The following is a 20,419-nucleotide window of genomic DNA, read 5'->3' as shown; positions in this document are numbered from 1 at the left end:
AATCCAACTATGCTTAAAAAAGCTCCTTGATTTTCACACACACATTCACATATATTTAAGATTTAATGCCAAGTGTGTTTAAATTAGATATACCAATTATAACACCTTGTTCACACAATATGTTCATGCAAAATCCCCATGCTGAAAGTCCCACTTTAATGTTGAAACCTCAGCACATAAAACTTGGAAGTGATGCTACTGCTGAAATTTTCATTGCCATCCTCCTGTATCTGCTGAATGCCTGGAGGTACTGAGTGAAAGGCACAGGGCTCTGGTAATGTATTCTGACTAAATGCCTTTGGCATCCCAGGTTGGGGTTCAGCTGGACAGTCACAACCAGATGAGGTTTCTGCTTTGTAGCTCTTTGCAATCCTAACAGGTATCACCAAGCCTTGCATTTTTCACAGCTCTACTCCTGGTTTACCAGGTGATCCTACACATTCGAAAACACTTAGGTCTGACAGGTAACAAGTAACGTTTCCATCTCCTTTACTAAGGCAAAACGTCTCTTCAGATATATCACTCAATTTAGCTTTTGAAGCCATCTGCCTGAAAAATTAATTACTAGCATTTGACCCAACATTTTTGCTGGTCTCTCCTGAAGGCAGTGGTGAGTTATGGGCTTTGGTTCCATTTACAAAGACCCTGGGGTGCTCAGGGGTGGGAAGAAGAAAATCTCCACACTGAACCGTAGAAAATGAGCATAAAGTATAAGGGCAGTTTTGCTCCTCATTGAATAAAGGAATTTTTACTAGGTCTGCCAAAATGCTGTTTGCATTGCTAGAACAGTGAGACTCCTTAGTATTAAAGGGAGAAAGGTCAAAACTATCTTCTGCATGAATAGTGACAATATATGAATAGCCTGGACTTCTAGGAGAAGTAGCTTGCTTTCAAATACTAAGCTGCTTCACCAGAAAAGAGATCTGAGGAGAGCAAATGGAGACAAATGGAAAACCAAAATAGGAAATTCCTGAAAAACAGTACCAATAAAGCATCAATGAACTAGCTGCACGCAGGGAGACAGGACTTCTGATTATTTTAGCCTGCCTTGCTAATATTTTTTCTATTATAGACTAGATATTTTGAATTCTTGTTAAAAAGAAAATGATTTCCAGGGAATGATGTTAAATAAATGCCATCCTACTAATTCTGCATGTGGATTTATTTACGTAGAAAAAACTGGATGGTTTTTTAGAATGTTAAACTTGACTTTTTCCAAGGTGTGTTAGTTCAACTGCCAAATTTGCTTGCAATTGCGGATCACATCAAATAGACTTTCCTGGTGAAACAAAACTTTATGGTTAGAGTCTAAAGCTGCATGTACAGGTGCACAAAAACAAAATACAGTGGAAGTGGTAACAGGAATGGTAGGAAGGAGAGAGTATTAAGGAAACATTTGACTCAAGTGACTGTGTGTCATAAGTTAGGGGACATCAAATGAAATAATCAAGTGGCAAATTCATAAGCAGAAAAAGAACATAGTGCATCATTAAATTTATCTTTGCTACTGCACACAGTAAATGCTAGAACACACATAGATTTGAAAACAGCTGTTCTATTCTGATCCTACAGGTTCTTCCTCAGTAAGCTTCATAATAAATGCCTGAGCACAAAACTGGCATTTTTTCTTTCCCAGAAACACAGGTAGTGAAATTGTATCGATCACTGGTCATGAGGAACTGCCATGTGGTTGTTAGTGCCTTGGTTCTACTTTCAGGTGACACTGATACCAATGTAATTAGATCTAGAAGGGAGACATGGGCTACCTTTCAGCCTTTCAGGGGTTTCAACTGGGGTTTTGGGGAATAAGGGCTGCAGGATGTTTTCTTCTGATATCAGTGACCATAATCTCAAATATCACGCAACATCATACTTAAAGAGCAGTAACTTTAGGGTAGAGATCCAAAAGGACATATATTTGAACATAGTACACTCTGGTCAGCAAAGTAAAAGTCTCCAGTTAGGACTTGTTCTCTTAGAACAGTCCAATGCTACCATGAGCAAGTTATGAAGGTACTCCACAGAATTTCGTTACTGATAATGAATAAAATAATCTTGTGGAATTAATACATACCCACTGGGGGAAAAAGTACTAAGCACAAGAAAGCTCATTAGAGGCACTGCTGGAGATCTTTGTGATTTAATGATTTTTGTTTTAAGGGACAATATATTTTTAAGACACGCAGTTTTCTACATTTAGAAATATATCCAAGATGTACATAAAATTGGCCTTATTTTAAAAGATCTGTTGTCATTCTGCAACCTTTAAAAATCAGGGCACTTTGAAAAACTCTCTGTGTTTGACAAGCTTATTGTGTGTGGGTGTGTTTACACCTGCACTTACATATGCATCTGTAACAAAGGGATTTGCAGGCTCTGAAATGAAGGAAAACTTTCATGTTTCTCAAATAGTTTGCTCATATGTGTGTGTCTGTGTAGATTCAACATCACACAGGCTGCTGATATTAGACAGCAAAAATGTACATGAAGTTTTATGACTGGGTTGGAAAGCAAAATATACATTAAGGATATGATAATCAGATGCCTAGAGCAGAAAAATATGCATCACCGAGTACAGTCAGGAGGTCTTCATATACTTTACTCTTTTTAAACAACATGAAAGCAACTGCAAAAAGAAGAGCTTGTTATGACATTTTGATTGGTAACTTTTTGCCTCAAATATAATTGCTTATACTACTGCCTAGAAAGTCTTCCCAGAACTTGCATGTTATTTTTAGTGTGGAATGGGATGTAATTGCAAGCTTTTCGACTACCTAAGGTATTAGCTGTATAACCAAAAAATATCTGATTCAGAATATTTTTCTTATGTTTCAAAAGAGAAATATTGAGATTCTCTACTTTTTAAAATTTTTTCCTCTGCTTTTAAAACCTATGTGAAATAATTTAAATATGATTTAAGTACACACATTTCAGAATGATCAGGTCAATGTGAATGAAAAATAGCCTCTTCCTTCTTTCTAGGAGCTTAATTACACCTTTGCTACAAGCTCCCTGTATTAGTCTGTGCTCCCCTCTCCTTGTTTTTAACCTGATGTCTGGAATCCTCTGACCTATGAATAAAAAAAAATTTGCTGTTGGACTGCAAGTTAAATAGCTGTATTTCTATAGACTGGTGGTTTCCATGCATAGAGGTATAATAAGAAAGTAATGTGACTTTGAATTTTGAATACCTTCTCTAATGAGAGTTGTACCCTGACATGACATTACTTTCTCTCAACTGTAAGCAATTAAACAAGGCACTCAGCTTAGTAAAACAGAACCCTGGACTCCAGCCACATGGAAGAATGGCAGAGAGAGAGAGAGAAAGAGAGAAATCTGCAGAAGTCAATTTACTATACCTAAAGTATCACTCTGAAGAAGGTCTACACCTGTCCATTGCTCAGAGAACTGATGCAACTATTTTGCCAAGGACAGAAGGTAGAGGGTGTCATGGCTTAGCAGCTTGGGTGGACTAGAAACTTAGGAATTCCTCTTTATTCCCTCCCCCCATCCAAAGGGAAGATAAAAGGGGAATAAAGACTGGAGACTTTAAGTTGGAAACAAAACAATTGGATGCAGATTTTACTAACACAGTGGAAAGGTAATAACATAAAGGGTAAAGTAACAAAAAATACAAATATATACAAATGTACAAATATATATATATATATATATATATGTAGAGAAACAAGATAAACCAGGTGCCTCGAGTTGCCAAAGAGTGGGTGTGAGTCCACCTGTGCCTGGTTAGGACAGGCCCCCTATTACCAGGGGGCCAATAAAGGTGGGACACACACCCACAGAGAGAAGCTCATTCTGATGTGAGGTAGCAGAAGCCAGCAGCTTGTCGAGCCTCAGGAGCAAAAAAGGCTCTTCCCGCTACATATATATATATATATACACAACCCGATATAGCATGTGGCAAGCTGATGGTAATGAACAGCAGCACAGCCAGCAGAAAGTGGGAGGAGCTGCTGACTTTCTGATCTTTTACAGGGAGAGACCTTTTACTGGGGAGACCTCATCACTCTCTACAACTACCTGAAAGGAGGGGGTAGTGAGGGGGGGATCGGTCTCTTTTCCCAGGCAACTCTCAACAAGACAAGAGGGCATGGTCTTAAGTTGTGCCAGGGGAAGTTTAGGTTAGATATTAGAAAGAATTTCTTTACAGAGAGGGTGATCAAGCATTGGAATGGGCTGCCCAGGGAAGTAGTGGATTCTCCATCCCTGGAGATATTTAAAAAGAGACTGGATGTGGCACTCAGTGCCATGGTCTGGTAACTGCAGGGGTAGTGGATCAAGGGTTGGACTTGATGATCTCTGAGGTCCCTTCCAACCCAGCCAATTCTATGATTCTATGATAGAGTATGGGAGGAAATGGAAGGGAACAGATTCCTCCCTTTGGGCTCTGCCCCTCTCAGAGTCCAGCAGCCCTCCTTCTTTAGTTCCTCCTGTTCAAATGGTGACAGAGGGAAAGAATCCAAGCCTTAAAGTTAGCACCTACAAGGTCTACATCAATTTTCAGCAGACCAGGGCTAGTAGGTATGCCACGGTATTTTAAACTCAAAATGAGTTTATGTTTTTATAAAAAAAAAAATTAAAATTAAGAAGTTCCTGGAATACCTCCCCAAGTCTTACAACCAATACTATTTTACTATGCTGAGCTAGTGGCACTGCCAAATCAGTAGCAGCATAAACCCATTAACTAAGACCTATGTTTTGTCTGCTGCTTTTCAAGGATCTGTACACAAGAATGGAAATTACAGAAGCTGGCTATATGACAGCGAAGTTCAAATTGTTCATATCATGCATCTTTTTTTTAGGACACAATTATCATAGTCTAGAAACTTATGTAAAGAAAATGAAGAAAGCATGAGAACATCTTTTCTTTCTTGTCTCCTAGCAAAAGAGCACGCTACCCTTTAAAAAGTCTTATAAATACTACAGTTAATGCTTAGAGATTTCAGCAGAGCCTGGGACACTGTTTTGTGCCAAAAGCTGTGTCAGTACACTGTAAAGGCCTTCTCTGCCCCAGAGTTCACCAAGACACAGGAAGATTGGACTGGAAGAATTACTGTTGTCTCTGTTTGCTAAGTATGGAAGTGAAAGGCTAGCATATCACTCATACTGAACTTGCTTTATGCTTTAAAGTGATAGTACTAGGCTTCTACAGAAATAAGGACTGGTCCTTCATTGCCTGCCCAAACTAAACAACGGAGTCAAGTCCCACCCTTTTTCCCTCAGATTTTGCTGAGATAGTGCAAGCCTTTATGCAGGTCAAGAATGAAAAGGAGTAGTGGGAGAAGCATGGAAGAAAAGAATGCCTGAAAATATTAAATCAGGCCTATGGGTCACCCTTCTTATATGAAATCATGCAAGGGGCCACTTATGTTCAGTTGGGCATGACACAGTGAAGATGATCCTGGAAGGAAGCAGTGGTAACGATGATACAATTTTGTCCTGTGATTGTACTTGACATAAAATGTTGGTCACCAGAGAGCTGGCAAGACAGTTCAGAAATCTTTGTACTGCTTGGGAATTGCATGAAAGTTAACTGAAATGTTGTGCCAATAGGAATACATCACTGCTGCACTGTGATGCACAGCACACACCTGTAGTGTAACGAGGCAACCAGGTGCCACTAATTGCCAGGCAGTGAGCATGAGCTTGTGTCAAGCCCACCTGTGCCCAATTAGGGTGGGCCCCCACTGCGCATGAGCAGGACCAGGGGACCAATAAAAGGTAAGTCCTGAGACACAGGCTCAGCTCAGTCCTGAGCATGCTTTGCAGAGAGGTCAGTCGCTCTTGGAGCACTGTATTACCTTCATTGCGCCACTAGCGCTCATCGCCCTCAGGGTGAGGCTCTGAGGAGTCTCGAATCCGGGGCCTCGGCATTGCAGTACTGGGTCTTAGCCAGCTGTGCCACCAGAGACTCACCCTGGTAATTAGTGGCACCTGGTTGCCTCATTACACTACACACACCAAGTAGTGCCATGGCTATGTAATATTCTTCTAGATTTTACGCTTCCTCTAGTGGATAGGAAACTCCATTTTGAAGTATATTAATTTCAGCTGCCCACAGGGAACCTTGTACTAACAAGACTGATTTCTACATGAAGTGATAGCAAGAAAAGATGATGATCATTATGTAGTTTGTACTTAATTCACCCTACCTTTATTAATTTAGCTTAATTTCATTCTGTTGAAGTGAAAGTTGAAGATCCTGTCAACCTCACTTGAACCAGTAAGTCAGCCTTAATATTTTGCAACAGCATATAAAACTTCTTAGCTAGTGGGGTTCTTAGCAGAAAAATTCATATCAGACATGTGCAGGTATGTGTGTGCACAAATGTACATGTATAAAACAGATCTGAGAGGCCACTGTCATACAAAGCAGGACTGTACTTCATTCATTTTCAAGGTAGCAGTAACAAGACAGCTTGTTATACAAGTTGTTATACACTGAAAACCATAAAAACCACGGCCATCTCACTGTGAATGACCTTATAACAAAACCCCCAAACATATACGTAAGAACATCCATTCTCAGAAACATTTTTAAGTTAAAGTATTTGTAGAAATACTTATTATCTCTTAAAAATCACAATCTTCAACAAGTTTCCACAAATATCCTTGTATTTTTGACCAATACTTCAAAGCATTATAGACATCAAAGACTGTTTTGCAAATCAGATACATTTTGAAGGAAAAGAAACTATAAATGGTACTAAGTATCAATTCAGATCACATTATGGGTCTCATGGATAAAATCTTCTAGTAATAATTTGTTACAACTCCTGAACTGCTTTACAAGCTACTGCTTCAGTTAATGAACTAGAGAAGTCTGATCTCCTAGAACTGAACCAGAAAATTACTTCCTTTTTATAATTTAAAATAGAAACATATTCTAAGAATTTTGAGAGACATTCACTAAATTTCAAATGAGAAGAAAAAGAAGAGAATAGGAAGATGATGAAGGACAGTCTAGAACCATACATAGAGCTGAAGGACAGTTTTGTACTGTGGGGGACAGCATCCTATATATCCCATGAAAATTTGGTGTCCCTTGTTTCTTGAATGGCTTTAATCTAAGCCTAAAATATCTTTATAGGATGTGGTAGTTGGATAAGACCTGACATTGGGAAGTCTTTTTAGAGAAGCTTTATGCAGATCTGTGGATATCACAATTCAAAGATCAAAAATGACAGCCAGCATTAACAGTTTTAGTTCCTAGCTCTGACAAGCCTTAACATCACTTGCAGCTATTGCATGCAGCTACTTTTCTCTAAGCTCATCTAAATCGTTTCATGAATCCAGAGTTAATTGATACACATGAGGAACTTACTTAAGACATAGAATGAACCAATGAATGCATTACATTTTCCTATTCTGTTATCCCTATGGATATCCAGACCAAAAGGCATAAGGCATATACTCAACACAAGGAGTGTTCCGAGAAAATGGGTCATTTAATACAGTTACCTTGCTCAATAAAACTTTTCTTTTTTTATTAACCTTGGTGAAAGTGCCAACTGCTTAAAGCTTCACTATTGCAGATGTTCCAGTTTCAAAATGGTGCAGGTTTGTGCACTTTAAACATCACATCAAAGATGGCTTGGTCTGCAGATAGCTGTGTAACTATGCTTCACTTAGAAACCTAAATTCTTTATAGTTTAATTCTCACAAAAAAAAAAGGAAAGGGAGGATCATGGACTCTTTCAATACATTATTTTCTTTTCCCTAGCACAGTCCTCTTCAAAATGGCTTGCTTTCCAAGCAGTTGTTTCTCTTCCAAAAGGAATGTACTTTACTTTTTATAAGTCATGCATGACACTGGGCTAAGCAGTTCATTGGCTGGATGCCATGTGAACATGTCCTTTGAGAAACCAGGGTTCTGCACGGAGGAAAAAAGCCACTTAGAGGCTTAATTACTTGGTGCACTTTCATTTTAACATAGGTGAAGAGCTTTTTAGAGCTCTCCTGCAATGTGTAACGATATCTTCTCAACTCCCAAATCCAAATTAAGGAAAGCTTTCATTTTTGTACTTTCTGAAGAAGCCCATTTCAATTATCCTCCATACCAGACAATCTAGACTTCCTTCTCCTACTGGAGCCAGGCTTAGGTTGAAGTTCTTGGCCTCACTCGTGGCTTCAGTTCAGCCAACAGTGAGATTTTTACTTCTCTCTATGACCAGTGCTGCTGAATAAGTCCCTCTGTTAGCCTTCACCTCTGCAAAGCTCTCCTTAAATTAAAGGGGTTTAATTATGGAGACTCCTTCACAAAAATAAAGGTGAAGATCAATGCAGAAATATCTGTGCTTAAAAATTCAGTGAAAAGGTAAAGAAAAATAAGCAGGGCCCTTAGTTCAGGTTGTTTTCTTCATTTGTTCTGCAGACAATAACACCAAAAGACAGCAGTGGGAGTGTCTAGCAGAAACTATAAAAATAGCATGTATTTCACTAGCTAGAAAAACAGTGAGCTGTTTCAGTTGCTAGAACTGCTTTACATGAAGTGATGATAAGTATCTGGAGGGCAAGAGTGTATGAAAAACAAATTCAATAGCCTAGTATCTAGAAACAGTTAAAAAAGCACACAAGGATAGTCTATAGTGGGCATTTATATATATATATATATATTTATGGGGTTTTTTTGTTTTTGTTTTTGTTTTTGTTTGGGGGGATTGTTGACAGTTGGAGTCAATAATCTCAGAGGTCCTTTTCAACCATGACAGTTCTGTGATTCTGTGAAAAGCTGGAAAGGTATTAATATTAATATACTTTATATATATATATATATATTAATATATAAATTAATATACATAATATACTAATAATATACTGCTTGAGCAAACACCATGAATGCATACTTGAGAAGTCAGTAGAAAAACCTTGTTTTTTCCTTCCTTCCTGTTCATCTGATTTCAACAGATGGACAACATAAGAAAAAAAGCCAAACATGAAAAAGGACTTAAAACTTGCAGCCATCTCCAGCACTGCGAGTAGAAAAAGTCTATGTGTGAATGAGACAGAAAACACTAAGGGAAGACACGGTTGCAGATCTGACTTCTGTATTAAGTTCTGGAAAAGATCAGTGTGCTGCTTGTTGTTTCCTCTTTGCCAGTATGACGTCCATATTGGAAACCTAGTTTGTGTCAAAAACTTTCTCTCACATTTCTCTCAACACAAATTTCAGCATGAAGTATATGCCTTGGACACAAAACCAGTGATAATCAGTTATTAGAAGGATATTTGAATCCAAGAGTAGGGATCATTTCCAGAGCAAGAGCCAACATTAAAAAGGAGAGACACCTTGAAAGGTGTCAAGAAAAAATAGTGCTCCATCTGTGACTTTATGGAGGCTCTTTTAATAAACAGACATTGTTAAGCATATTTCCAACAATGGGAGGATGGGTAAATTCATTTGACAATGATTATGGGAAAGTGACTACAGGCAGTGACAAATACATTATATAATGTAAATAACAGACTGCTCTAAATGAGTCTGTATATGAAAGAAAAAGAACCAGTATCTGAAAAAAAATGGGAACCACAATAATGGTGGCTGAGGCAAGAAAGGTGCCAAGCACAGTGGCAAGAATAATACTGGAGTGACATAGTAAATAATAATAATAATAATAATAATAATAATAATAATAATAATAATAATAATAATTCCTAGTGTCTTGATATTGATGCAGCAACACTGGCTGACATATAATTGCAAGGAAGATGCATACCTCAACATCACTGACTGCAGTGAGAGCTTGAGTCTCTGGAGAAGCAATTATTTGTATCTTTGTCTTTCAAGATCAAGTGTAACTATTAAAAAACTTAGCAGGAAACCTGTGTGAGATCCACATTTCTGATATATTTCCAGAGAAAACGGTGAATGGGTAGTTTCATACAGACCACACTGCCTTTTCCTCCAAGCATGCCTTTTGCTCCACCAATCAGCCAGGGCCTCTACTTCTTTCTGAGCAAACCCAGGTGGGAGTCAGGACCCTCTGCAAAGATCCTGTCAAATTTGCATCATGCAACCTTAGAAAACCACCTGAAGAGAGATGCCAGAGACCTGCTATGTTATGAACCTAAGTTCAGAAATGAGGAATTCATCCTCAGCTGTGAGTGAAGAGAGATGAGCAGCTTTGCATGCTGACTTTTATCAGTCTCTCTTGCTATCATCATCTAAGTCCCTAAACTAAATTAGGATCCCAACCTAGGAATTTCAGTAACAAGCCTAGTGTTACACACTGTGATTTTGGATCTCAGTAACATAAAAGCAGCCACATGATTAAATGTCAGTGAAACACGGGTTTCTAATTCATCAAACCTGGAGATTCACATCATTTAACTTTATCCACTGAAAGGCAGGCATGCTGCCTGATTAGTTGTCTAGATTCCCTCTGTAAGAGCAAAGGAGAGCACCCAACTTGGAAGGGATGAATCATTCCCTGGAGGGTAACTATGACTACAGGCAAGTGCAGATGACTTAGCTTAGACAACTTCTCTAACTTTTTGCCTTGCTAACAAGTTGACATGAATCCCATCTTTTGACATTTTAGAAAATTCCAACCTTCATCCAAAGAATGAGAATTTTTCACTCGTATATAATTGTTTCAGAACTTTAGGATAGTTGGTTCTAAACTTCTGAGTGTTGGATTAACTACGAAGCCATTACAACTTTTTGTTATGCTGCTTACTGTGTCAGCACAGAGAATTCTCATGCTTTTTTAAAGTGTACATCACAAGATACACTCTTAGTTCTTCCTTATAAATAACTGCATTTTTGAGCTGCACAGTATGTCTTATTATCGGGACACTCCTTTTAAATGGATTAAAAATGTGAACCTAATTGCTCCAAGTTAGATATGAAAATCACAGACACTGAAAATATTTTTTAACTGCATCAAAATAATTGCATAATCAACAACTGATTGCAGATGAATTTAAGATCAAAGGTACAAATTGTGCTTCTTCTCTCCATCTTAAAAACAAAATAGAGTACTATAGCAATCTCAGAAAGGAAATTTTGCATTTTCTCTGGGGATGTAAGTTTGAATTGTCTGGTGTGTGAACACTAGTTTGATAAAAATTCCAGCTCTACAAGCAACTGAATTTCTGCAACCTTTCTAAAATCAACAGGATGCTATGGTGACCAGAATCCTGCAACAATAAAAACAATATTTTATTCTACTTAATATAAATGTATGATTTGAATCTCTTATTAAAATTCGTTCTACTTTAGAGAAAAATGAAGGGCTTCACACAGTCTCTTTAGAAAATAACTTATTTGTGCCAGAATTATCTTGTACAATGTTCAGAAAACACAGGATACTTTCCCTTTAGCTATTAGGAGGCCAAAATTCTCTTTATAAATCAGGGATTTTCTAACCTACGTGCTAAGTAGAGAAGTGAAGAGGCAAAACTAACTGCATAGTGAGAAAAAAAATAGGTGTTGATTGCTGTTTCACTAAGAACAAAACTAGAAAAATACAGGGTACACGTTAAGACCACAGGGATTACCAGCTAAAACTGAGTGCTTTTTTTGTTTTGTTTTTAATTCTTTTCAAAGACCTCTGTACTAGGCTGCTCTCATTTTGGATGACTAAGTGGTAGTGGATCCCAGTATTAGACCTCCCATCACTCATCACCACCACTAAAAAAGGAAAGACTATCATGGAACAAAATTCCATGGTAGTTTTGCCATTTTTGATGCCACTCAATTCCCAATTAACATCTCTTCTACTTCAATTGTTCCTTCTTATCAGAATATTGTCTAATGGTTTCCTTTTATGCTTTGGCTATAGAAGTCCTTTCAAGAGCATAAACATTTGTTGAATTATCTCTTTTTTGCAAAACTTCTAAGCATTTCAAAACTTGACCCTGAACCATTAGTAGAAAATTGAGCTGTTCAGCCATTAACCATTCCTGAAAACAAGAATGTGTCTCAACACACAAAACCAGCAAAGCAGCCATCCTTATCACCAAGCACATTTGCTTATGAAAGTTTCTGTTTTTCAACATTAAAGAGTTAAAAGTGAGGTCTAAAAAGACAAAAATGAACATGGTAAACAGTTAAGCAGAGAGGCAAAATAATATAATTGTGAAGTCAGGAGTTTTTAGCATATATATACATATTATAAGTAGATGTATATATCTCTACAGGATTCAGGGGTGGGGGATTGTTTGGGAATCTTATACAGATTTCTTGGTGTGGAACAGAATTGGAAAGAAGCATGTACATTTGACAAGTATATTCACTGATGACAGTGACAATTTCATGAAATCAGAAGAATAATGTTCCTGCTACATATGCTTGTTCAGTCCTCCAAGAATTTCTGTTTCTAGGTAGTAAGGCATGTATTGGGAAAATATTTTTAGTAATAAATGCTATCTGTACTTAGATAGTATTATGCTGTGAGTGTGTATGAGTGAGCCCAGACAGCACACGTGATATGACAGAAATTTTATCTTCCTTAAAGGAAGCACCAGAACTGTGGTTATGTGAGAGTCAACAATTTTAAATGCATAGATGTTCCTGATTGACTTGAGGGGTCTAAGCATTACAACAGACTTTGATTCCTTGCCAGACTGGGAATTTATATGTGAACCCAGGGATGTTATTTCTTCAGCTTTAATTCCCCAGTTGTAAAATAGGTACACAATAACCTGGTCTGATATAAACTGTAAAAAAACCCAAACCTCTGAAGTTAGTGAGGTAAGCTGTGGTTGTTACCATAAGCATAATGCAAATAAAGAACATTTTATAGTTTAATACTGTTAAAATTATACATAATTTAACAGTGGAATTCCAGGAAAAAGGATTGATGAAATAAGAATACATGGCCAAGGAAGTCAGGCCACTGCTTATACTCAGAGATTCTCAAGAGGGTTGTCCTTTACCTTGTGGAAATACAGCTCAGATAAGTGGTGGCACATATGGCTAAGCCAATGGAATGTATTAATTTAGCTCATTCCAAGGCTATTTGCAAATTGCTTCTGAAATCCTGTTCAAATTAGGGAACATTAGGAGCGTAAGGATGAGTTCACTGGGTTAAGTCAATCTCATCAGTACCCTGTCTCTGATAAAGACCAGCAGAAGGGGTTCAGGGACAATTGTCCATCACCAGCTCTCTGACACAACCAATTTGCCACCAATTTGCCACCAGTCAGTCATCTGCTGGACACTTCTACACTGCCAGCTCTCTGCCCAGACACCTGGATGCCAATCAGCACATGGCACTTGTTCAGCTCCGTGAAAAACCTTGGAGAGCAGGAGGCTCTGCTGAGAGTGCTCTGCATTTCTGCAAGGAAACTGTGTATATATAGGGGAGTTCGACTCTCTGAGTCACACAGTTTGTAACAACAAGAATGAACGATGAGGTAAAAGCAACTCAGATGTAAGAATGCTGACATACTAGCAAGGGTGAGCAAGGAAAGTGGCAAATGCAACTAACTTTAAAAAAGGGCTTCAGGACAGAGCATGGGAAATTAGAAATTAATTGGTCTGACTTCATATCTAGGTAAGCTGATAGAAATGCAGTAACGATAATTAATAAATTCATGGAAAATACGATGGGAAAAGTTAACCAGGTGCTATAAAGGAAAGTCATGCTTCATAATTCTATGATTATATAATCTGTTAGAGTGCTGAATTTCTAAAAAAGAAAAATCCAAACTTTATCATAAAAGGAAAAAGAAACCAGGTAAATCCTCTTCTTTTTTAAAAAAAATTCATTCTTTGTTTTTTTAACTTTGGGGCAACAGTTTATGAAGAGGATGGAGAATACAGGAATAGAAGAGAAAGTAGTTAAGATTTTAGCTGATAGATTTCTTGTGTCTAAGCTTGGTATTGTCCACTGCATTTGGTTTGTGTGGCATGGCTTTAGTAATGAGTGAGGGTCTTCAGGGCTGGCTCCTGTGAATAGCTGGCAGAAGCTTCCCTGGCTACAAATCAGTCACCTGTGGCTGAGGCTGAGCCCATTTAGAGACTGGATGTGGCACTCAGTGCCATAGTCTAGCAACCGCAACGGTGGTTCGAGGGTTGGACTTGATGATCTCTGAGGTCCCTTCCAACCCAGCCAATTCTATGATTCTATTAACAAATGTATGGTATGTTGCCATTAATTAACAAAAAGCCAATTATACAGCAGGTTCAACTACAATAACCCTCATGCTGAGAGCATTTGGATAGCAAGTTTGTTCCAAGGAGCGCACCCTCCTCAAAGAGTATCATGGAAAATAAAAAAAGATCAGCTACACTGGAAGAGCCTCTATGATTAACATATCTAAGAAAGGGAAAAATAAAATGCTGAGGAGACCTGCAGCAGAAAGAAGGGTGGGAGGTGAGACAACCACCTATGCAGGTATCAAAGTCAATGAAGGAGGAGGTGGAAGTAGCCTGGAACAGAGGCTCCCCTGCAGCCCATGGTGAGTCAGGCTGCCCCCCTGTAGCATAGGGATGGCCAGAGGAGCAGATGTAGAGCTACAGGAGGGGAGGTGGCTGTGCCTGAAGACGGGCCTGGAGGTCATGGTAAGGATGTTTGGGGCAGTCTGGATTGCCCCCAGACTGGATTGCCAGAGGATCAAGTTTATCGCACAGACAGGTGATGACAATGAGCTACAGTACAAACCTTTGTGCTTGACCTGAGCTATCACGGCAGATGTAGCCAAGAGGATGAGATGTGTAGCAAAGGATGAGAGACATGTTGCAGATGAACAGACCTGTGTGAATACAAAGAATGATTCTGCTCTGAAACCAGCTGAATGGTGTCTTGGAAAAAGAGATTCTATTTCTATGTGTGCCTGTGGTGCTAAGTAAATCACCTAAATTAATCTTCTACAAGTTTTATGTTTGTTCGAGATACTTAAGAGGAGTACTATTAAAAAGTCAGGAAACAGATTAATAGTTTTGTCTTTATAGCAAAACTTGTATGCTGTGCAATAAATAATGCACAAGGATCACACGCTGTACAATAAAGAGAAAAAATATTGACTGGAGGCTTATTAAAGTGAGCTCTATGTACTCATTGCAGTAAATGAGGCCAGACTTTGGAAAGAAAATTAAGCAATGATGTAATTAAAAACTGAATCATGATGTATATCCTTAACTAAATATGCACTGGCAAAATTTAATTGTAAAAGTTTAGAAGCTTTTAAATACATCATGTTATAATATTTCCTATAATCTCCCAGTCATTTGATGCATTTTTACTTTGATCTATTCATATTTAAACACATTTCCTGAACCAACATGAATACCAAGTGTTTACATAACATTTTCCATTTTAGAGTACATTGCAACTATTAACTAATCAGTCTTTCCCCAGTAATCTGAAAGATAATAATATTATTTTTCTTATCAAGTTCAAGAAAGGGAGTTAAGTCATAACTAAAAAGGACATTTCCCAAAAGGAGTTATTAGCTAGGTGTGATTTCTCACTTAAATATATTCCTCTTCCTTCCTTGAAAATCATCCAAGATTTAACCATCTGAAAATGCTCTGGGCCTTAAGCTCTACAGCCATTAAAGGCAGGGAAAAAATGCAAGCCTGAGGATGTAAATATTTTTGAGAGCACTACATTGGTACCATTTTGAGCCAATCAATGTCTTTTACATTAACAATTTGAATTATTTGATTCCTCCCTTGGAACACCATTCAGCCTTTAATTGTAGTTATAAAAATTGTCCCTGTGCAGCAATACAGACCTATTTCTTTATAGAAATGGTTTTGATAAAAACATAATAATTATGTCACAAAATGTCCTTCTACTTACAGTCCAATTTTCAAAGTGGAGAATTAAAAATACCACTTAATTGAAAACTCTTTCTGCTTTATCTTCTGTGACAAGACAACCAATATTCAGCACAGACACTATCAGCACTGAGCCTGTGATATCATCACATTTACCTCACAGGAAAACCTTTTCTGTTCTAGACACTTAATCAGTTTTACAATCATTCCAGTAATTCCTTATGATTCAGCTCCAAGAACCAACCTCTTACCTCATTTCACCTTAGGCATTTTTAAAACATGCAACATTTTTTATAACATTTGTTTGGATAACATACCAGAACAAAACACATTCAATAGTACTGAATAATAGTTTTGGAAGGGTGGTTGCTGGCTAAAGCAACATTTCAAAAGCATAAATACTAATGAACCAGTGTCAGCCACCTTGGATATCTCTGTACATCATAATGGTGTATAATGCATGTATCACTATGCCAGTCAACCAAACTGATGCATCTGATGGCAAAGTGCTGTCCTGTGTTTATATATCCACTTAGGTCATGGATCAGTGTCATCACAGTGCCACACAAGATTGTAGCTAGAAGGTCTTGTGACTTAATGTCCTGGTTTGGGCCAGGATAAAGGTGATTTTCTGTCTTGTACTTTTGCTTTCAGCTCAGTCTCTTGTAAGTAGTTGCACTTGCTGAAATTAACAGCAAGTTTCTCAGACAGTGTGTGCTTCTGGGACTGATAACACTCGATGTTTATAGTTAAGGCTGGAGAATGGTGTGCAGAACCAAGGACACTGCTCAGCTCAGAGGAAAACTTTTACCCTCCAGAAGGAAGAAAGAGGTCCCACCTGCAGTCCTCCTTTGGGGAGGAATGGACAAGATAGATGCCAGGATTGACCAAACAGAGTATTCCATTCCATACACGTCATACTCAGTATAAATTTGAGGGATCATGAGGGCCAAGCCAGATTTCCTGCTTCCAGCTTTCGGCTGCCTGCCCTTCCTGCCTTTCCTGCTTCCCTTCCTTCACCCGGCATCCTGGAAGGATTCCGCCTGTTCGTCTGCCTGTGGTCTTGATCTGTGCCAGCCCATATCTGTGTGTTCCTGCCTCCAGCTCCCAACTGCTGCCGACTCCAGGAGTCCAGCCTGGACTTTCCCAGGGCTGCCCTGCAGCCTCGGTGGTGACGTGAGAGTTACTGGGGAAAGGGGGGAGGAATGTGGTTTCCATTTTCCTGTATATTTGTATATATTTAGTAATTTTTCCTATTTATCATTACTGTTTCATTAAACTTGTGTAGCTTAGTTTCCAACCCATAAGTCTCTCTCCCTTATTCTCTCTCCTTTCTTTATCAAGGAGGAGAGAGAGATTAATAGAGAGCGTCTGTTACTCGGTTTAATTGCCAGGCCAGTGTTAAACTGTGACAAGCAGCATTTTGACTTGGCCAAGCACACTCTCACATAGAGATGCTGCTGCCAGTCTCAAAGCTGTTAAGTTGAAGGACATCTAAAAATTCTATTTATATCATTTACTTAAGTGTGCTCTAGAGCTATTACGGAGACAGGATTGTTACCAGGCTAAAAAGATTTCAGGCAGGTCCCTGGCAAACTCTGCAAGTGGTGGCCTTTTACTGGCTTTTGTTTACCAGTTCAAGTGGACTGCTCGAACACAAAGTCATGCTGCTGCAATTTCATAAGCAAAGGTGAAGATTTTTAAAGTGATTTGTGAACCGAGGACACTTTTTCACAAAAAAGCCACAGGATTTTAAATCTTAAGGTCAGAGAGTCATAGAATCACAGCAAGTTAGGAGACATATAAGGTCACTTCAGTACTTTGATTTGTGTTCCTAACCCAGACAGACATAATGAAATTTTTCCTGTAAGATTATCAGTATGATACTACATTGCTCTTACCACACATATAAGCCATTTCTGTTTCAGATCATTTGTCTCTTGAGAATGGTAAGAAAAATTAATAAACTTCATTTGGTCTACTTGGTTTGCATATCAAGACTGGCCATCTCAAAATCACTACAAGATCTCTCATTTCACTTATGTGAGCCAATTAACTGAAATCGAATATTTATATTTCTTGGTGGCAGAAAATACCTGCCCCTTTAACCTATTTAGAGTTTGTAATACATACTGATATTTAACGTTGCAAAATCAAAAGCAATATTGATTTCTGTATTAAATTCTATAAAGAAGAATTTTAAAGTAACTATTTAATATTTGCATTAGTCAGTGCCTTTAAGTAACAGAAACAATATTAATTTGGCACATGCCACATATTCAATCAGCATACATGAAACATAATCTTTAAATCCACAAGTGAGTAATTTGTAGAAAACAAAGACAAAGAATACAAACAAAATAAATGAATACAGACATCACTTTAATTTTAAAACTAAAAAGAAAGATAATATAGAAGGAAAAATAAAGGAGTGACTGTTTTGCTCATTTGTTTCAATTTAATAGTTCAATGTAAAATAACTGAATTGTCTGATTATTTTTCAAGAATTGAATGAACATAACTGAAACAGTTACTTATGCACCTGAAAGAAGAATAAAACCAGCAAATGATGGGTTAAAGAAGGCTATAACCAAATAGTATAAAAGAGGTTCCTACATATTGAGCTCCCAATTTGTTATTTCAAGCATGAAATAGGCAGACATTGATCATCATTCTCCTTTTTGCACAGATTAAAGCCCAGCTATATATTTATGCAAAAGCTACAGATATCTTCCTCTCTGGTGGTTTGTGCACAAGGTTAGAATGGTCAATGGGAATTCTCTAGTTATATTTGGTTTATGTAATTGTCATTTGAGGTTTCAAGCATGAGAGATTGGCTTCTTGGTAACCTGGAGAATCAAGTATGCAAGTTAAGCTTGCCAAGTGTCTTCAGCAGTTATCAAATGCTTTCAACCTTGTCACCTTTATGGATTACTGTTTGTGGACCCTTGCCAGGACTTTTCCCTGCAGTGGTTCTACCATGTGCTCATACATTATCATACAGAATCAGAGAATGGTTTCACTAGGAAGGGATCTTTAAAGGTCATCTAGTTCAATGCCCCCTGCCATGGGCAAGGACACCTCTCACTAGAGGATAAGCAAAATTATGACCTAGCTTTGGTTTTAAAATTGTTTTGATTACATGACTCTAGATTTTCACTGAATATTTAAAACAATTTCTAAATATCTCTTACAATCTTTTAACTTCTACTTCACATTGTGTCATGGCGAACTATCTAACCAAGTACTACTCTCTTCATCGTCTATGGTTTTGTTCAATTTGATGATGATATTTCACATCTGTTACAATAAAAACAATAGTTTATTGAAACTACCTGCAATCACAGTAAAATATTATCTTACTTGTTTAAGTTTCTTCAGATCTTCATCAAGTTCCAGGTTGTCCAAAATAACAGCAACAAACAAGCTCAGTAGAATCTAAAAAACAATTTCAAGTTATTTGTTAGAGCTTGTTTTATTTTTCTTAAGTACTATGAAATTACATGGAGAAATGAGGGTGCAACTGATGTATATGAGTCTTGCATTTGACACCTGTTGAACAAATATCACCTGCTTTACATGTTGACCATTTTGCAAGTAGTAACTTGGTTTTTAGCTTAACCTAAAGTGATTACAGGACTTAAAAATTTTTGAATTTTAAGTTTTATAACCACTGCATTATGCATGTCTAACAATATACACATCAAAATGTATTTCACAGGGAAGAAAAATTAGATTAATGAGAAACAATAATAAAAAAGAATTACACAGAGTCACAGAATATTAAGGTTTGGAAGGGACCTTGAAAGATCATTAAGTCCAAGCCCCCTGCCAGAGTAGGATCACTGTGTGTAGGTCACACAGGAACACATCCAGGCAGATTTTGAATGTCATCAGAGAAGGAGACTCCAGAACCTCCCTGGGCAGCCTGTGCCAGTTCTGTCACTCTCACAGCATAAAAGCTTTTCCTTATGTTTGCATGGAACCTCCTTGCATCCATTACCCCGTGTCCTGTCGATGTTCATCACTGAGAAGAGCCTGGCTTCATCCTCCTGGCACTTGATGTTTATAAACATGGATAAGGTCACTTCTCAGTCTCCTCTTCCAAGCTGAAGAGCCCCAGCTCCCTCAGCCTTTCCTCATAAGTGAGATGTTCCACTCCCTTCATCATCTTGGTCTCTTTGCACTGGGCTCTCTCAAGCAGTTCCCTGTCCTTCTGAAACTGAGGGGCCCAGAACTGGACACAATATTCCAGATGTGGCCTCACCGGGGCAGCGTAGAGGGAGAGGAGTGCTTCTCTTGACCTACTGACCACCTCCCTTCTAATGCACCCCAGGATGCCATTGGTCTTGGCTATAAGGACAGATTGCTGGCTCATGGTCATCCTTCTGTCCACTAGAACTTCCTATTCCCTTTTCACTTTTTCCCCCACAAGCAAAGATGATGTACCACAAAAGAAAAGTTAAACGTGAAGTTGTTTAACTTCCTCTGCTGCCATCTCAACTAATAACAGTCCTTGTTTCCAACAGAGGTTTTTTGTTTTGTTTTGTTTTTTTAGCTTCAATTTTCCTTTCCTTCTAATGTGAAACCTATTAATTTCTTTCCAAGGCTCTACAGTCTGCTTTGCCAAATGCCTGCAATTATCACTTCTCAATTCTAATCCTC

General features: G+C 38.1%; 1 protein-coding gene across 1 annotated transcript in view; it reads right to left on the bottom strand.

The window, feature by feature from the left end:
- NALCN (sodium leak channel, non-selective) overlaps positions 1–20,419 on the bottom strand; it is a 231,941-nt gene that overhangs the window by 78,920 nt on the left and 132,602 nt on the right. Inside the window, exon 15 of the mRNA XM_030450947.1 lies at positions 19,118–19,192. Within this exon, the coding sequence (XP_030306807.1) occupies positions 19,118–19,192 (75 nt within the window). The remainder of the gene's footprint in view (positions 1–19,117; positions 19,193–20,419) is intronic.

Source organism: Calypte anna, chromosome 1 (assembly GCF_003957555.1).
Source record: "Calypte anna isolate BGI_N300 chromosome 1, bCalAnn1_v1.p, whole genome shotgun sequence".
Classification (NCBI taxonomy): Eukaryota; Metazoa; Chordata; class Aves; order Apodiformes; family Trochilidae; genus Calypte; species Calypte anna.
The sequence above is the reverse complement of the archived record's forward strand: the minus strand, read 5'-3'. Positions and strand labels throughout refer to the sequence as shown.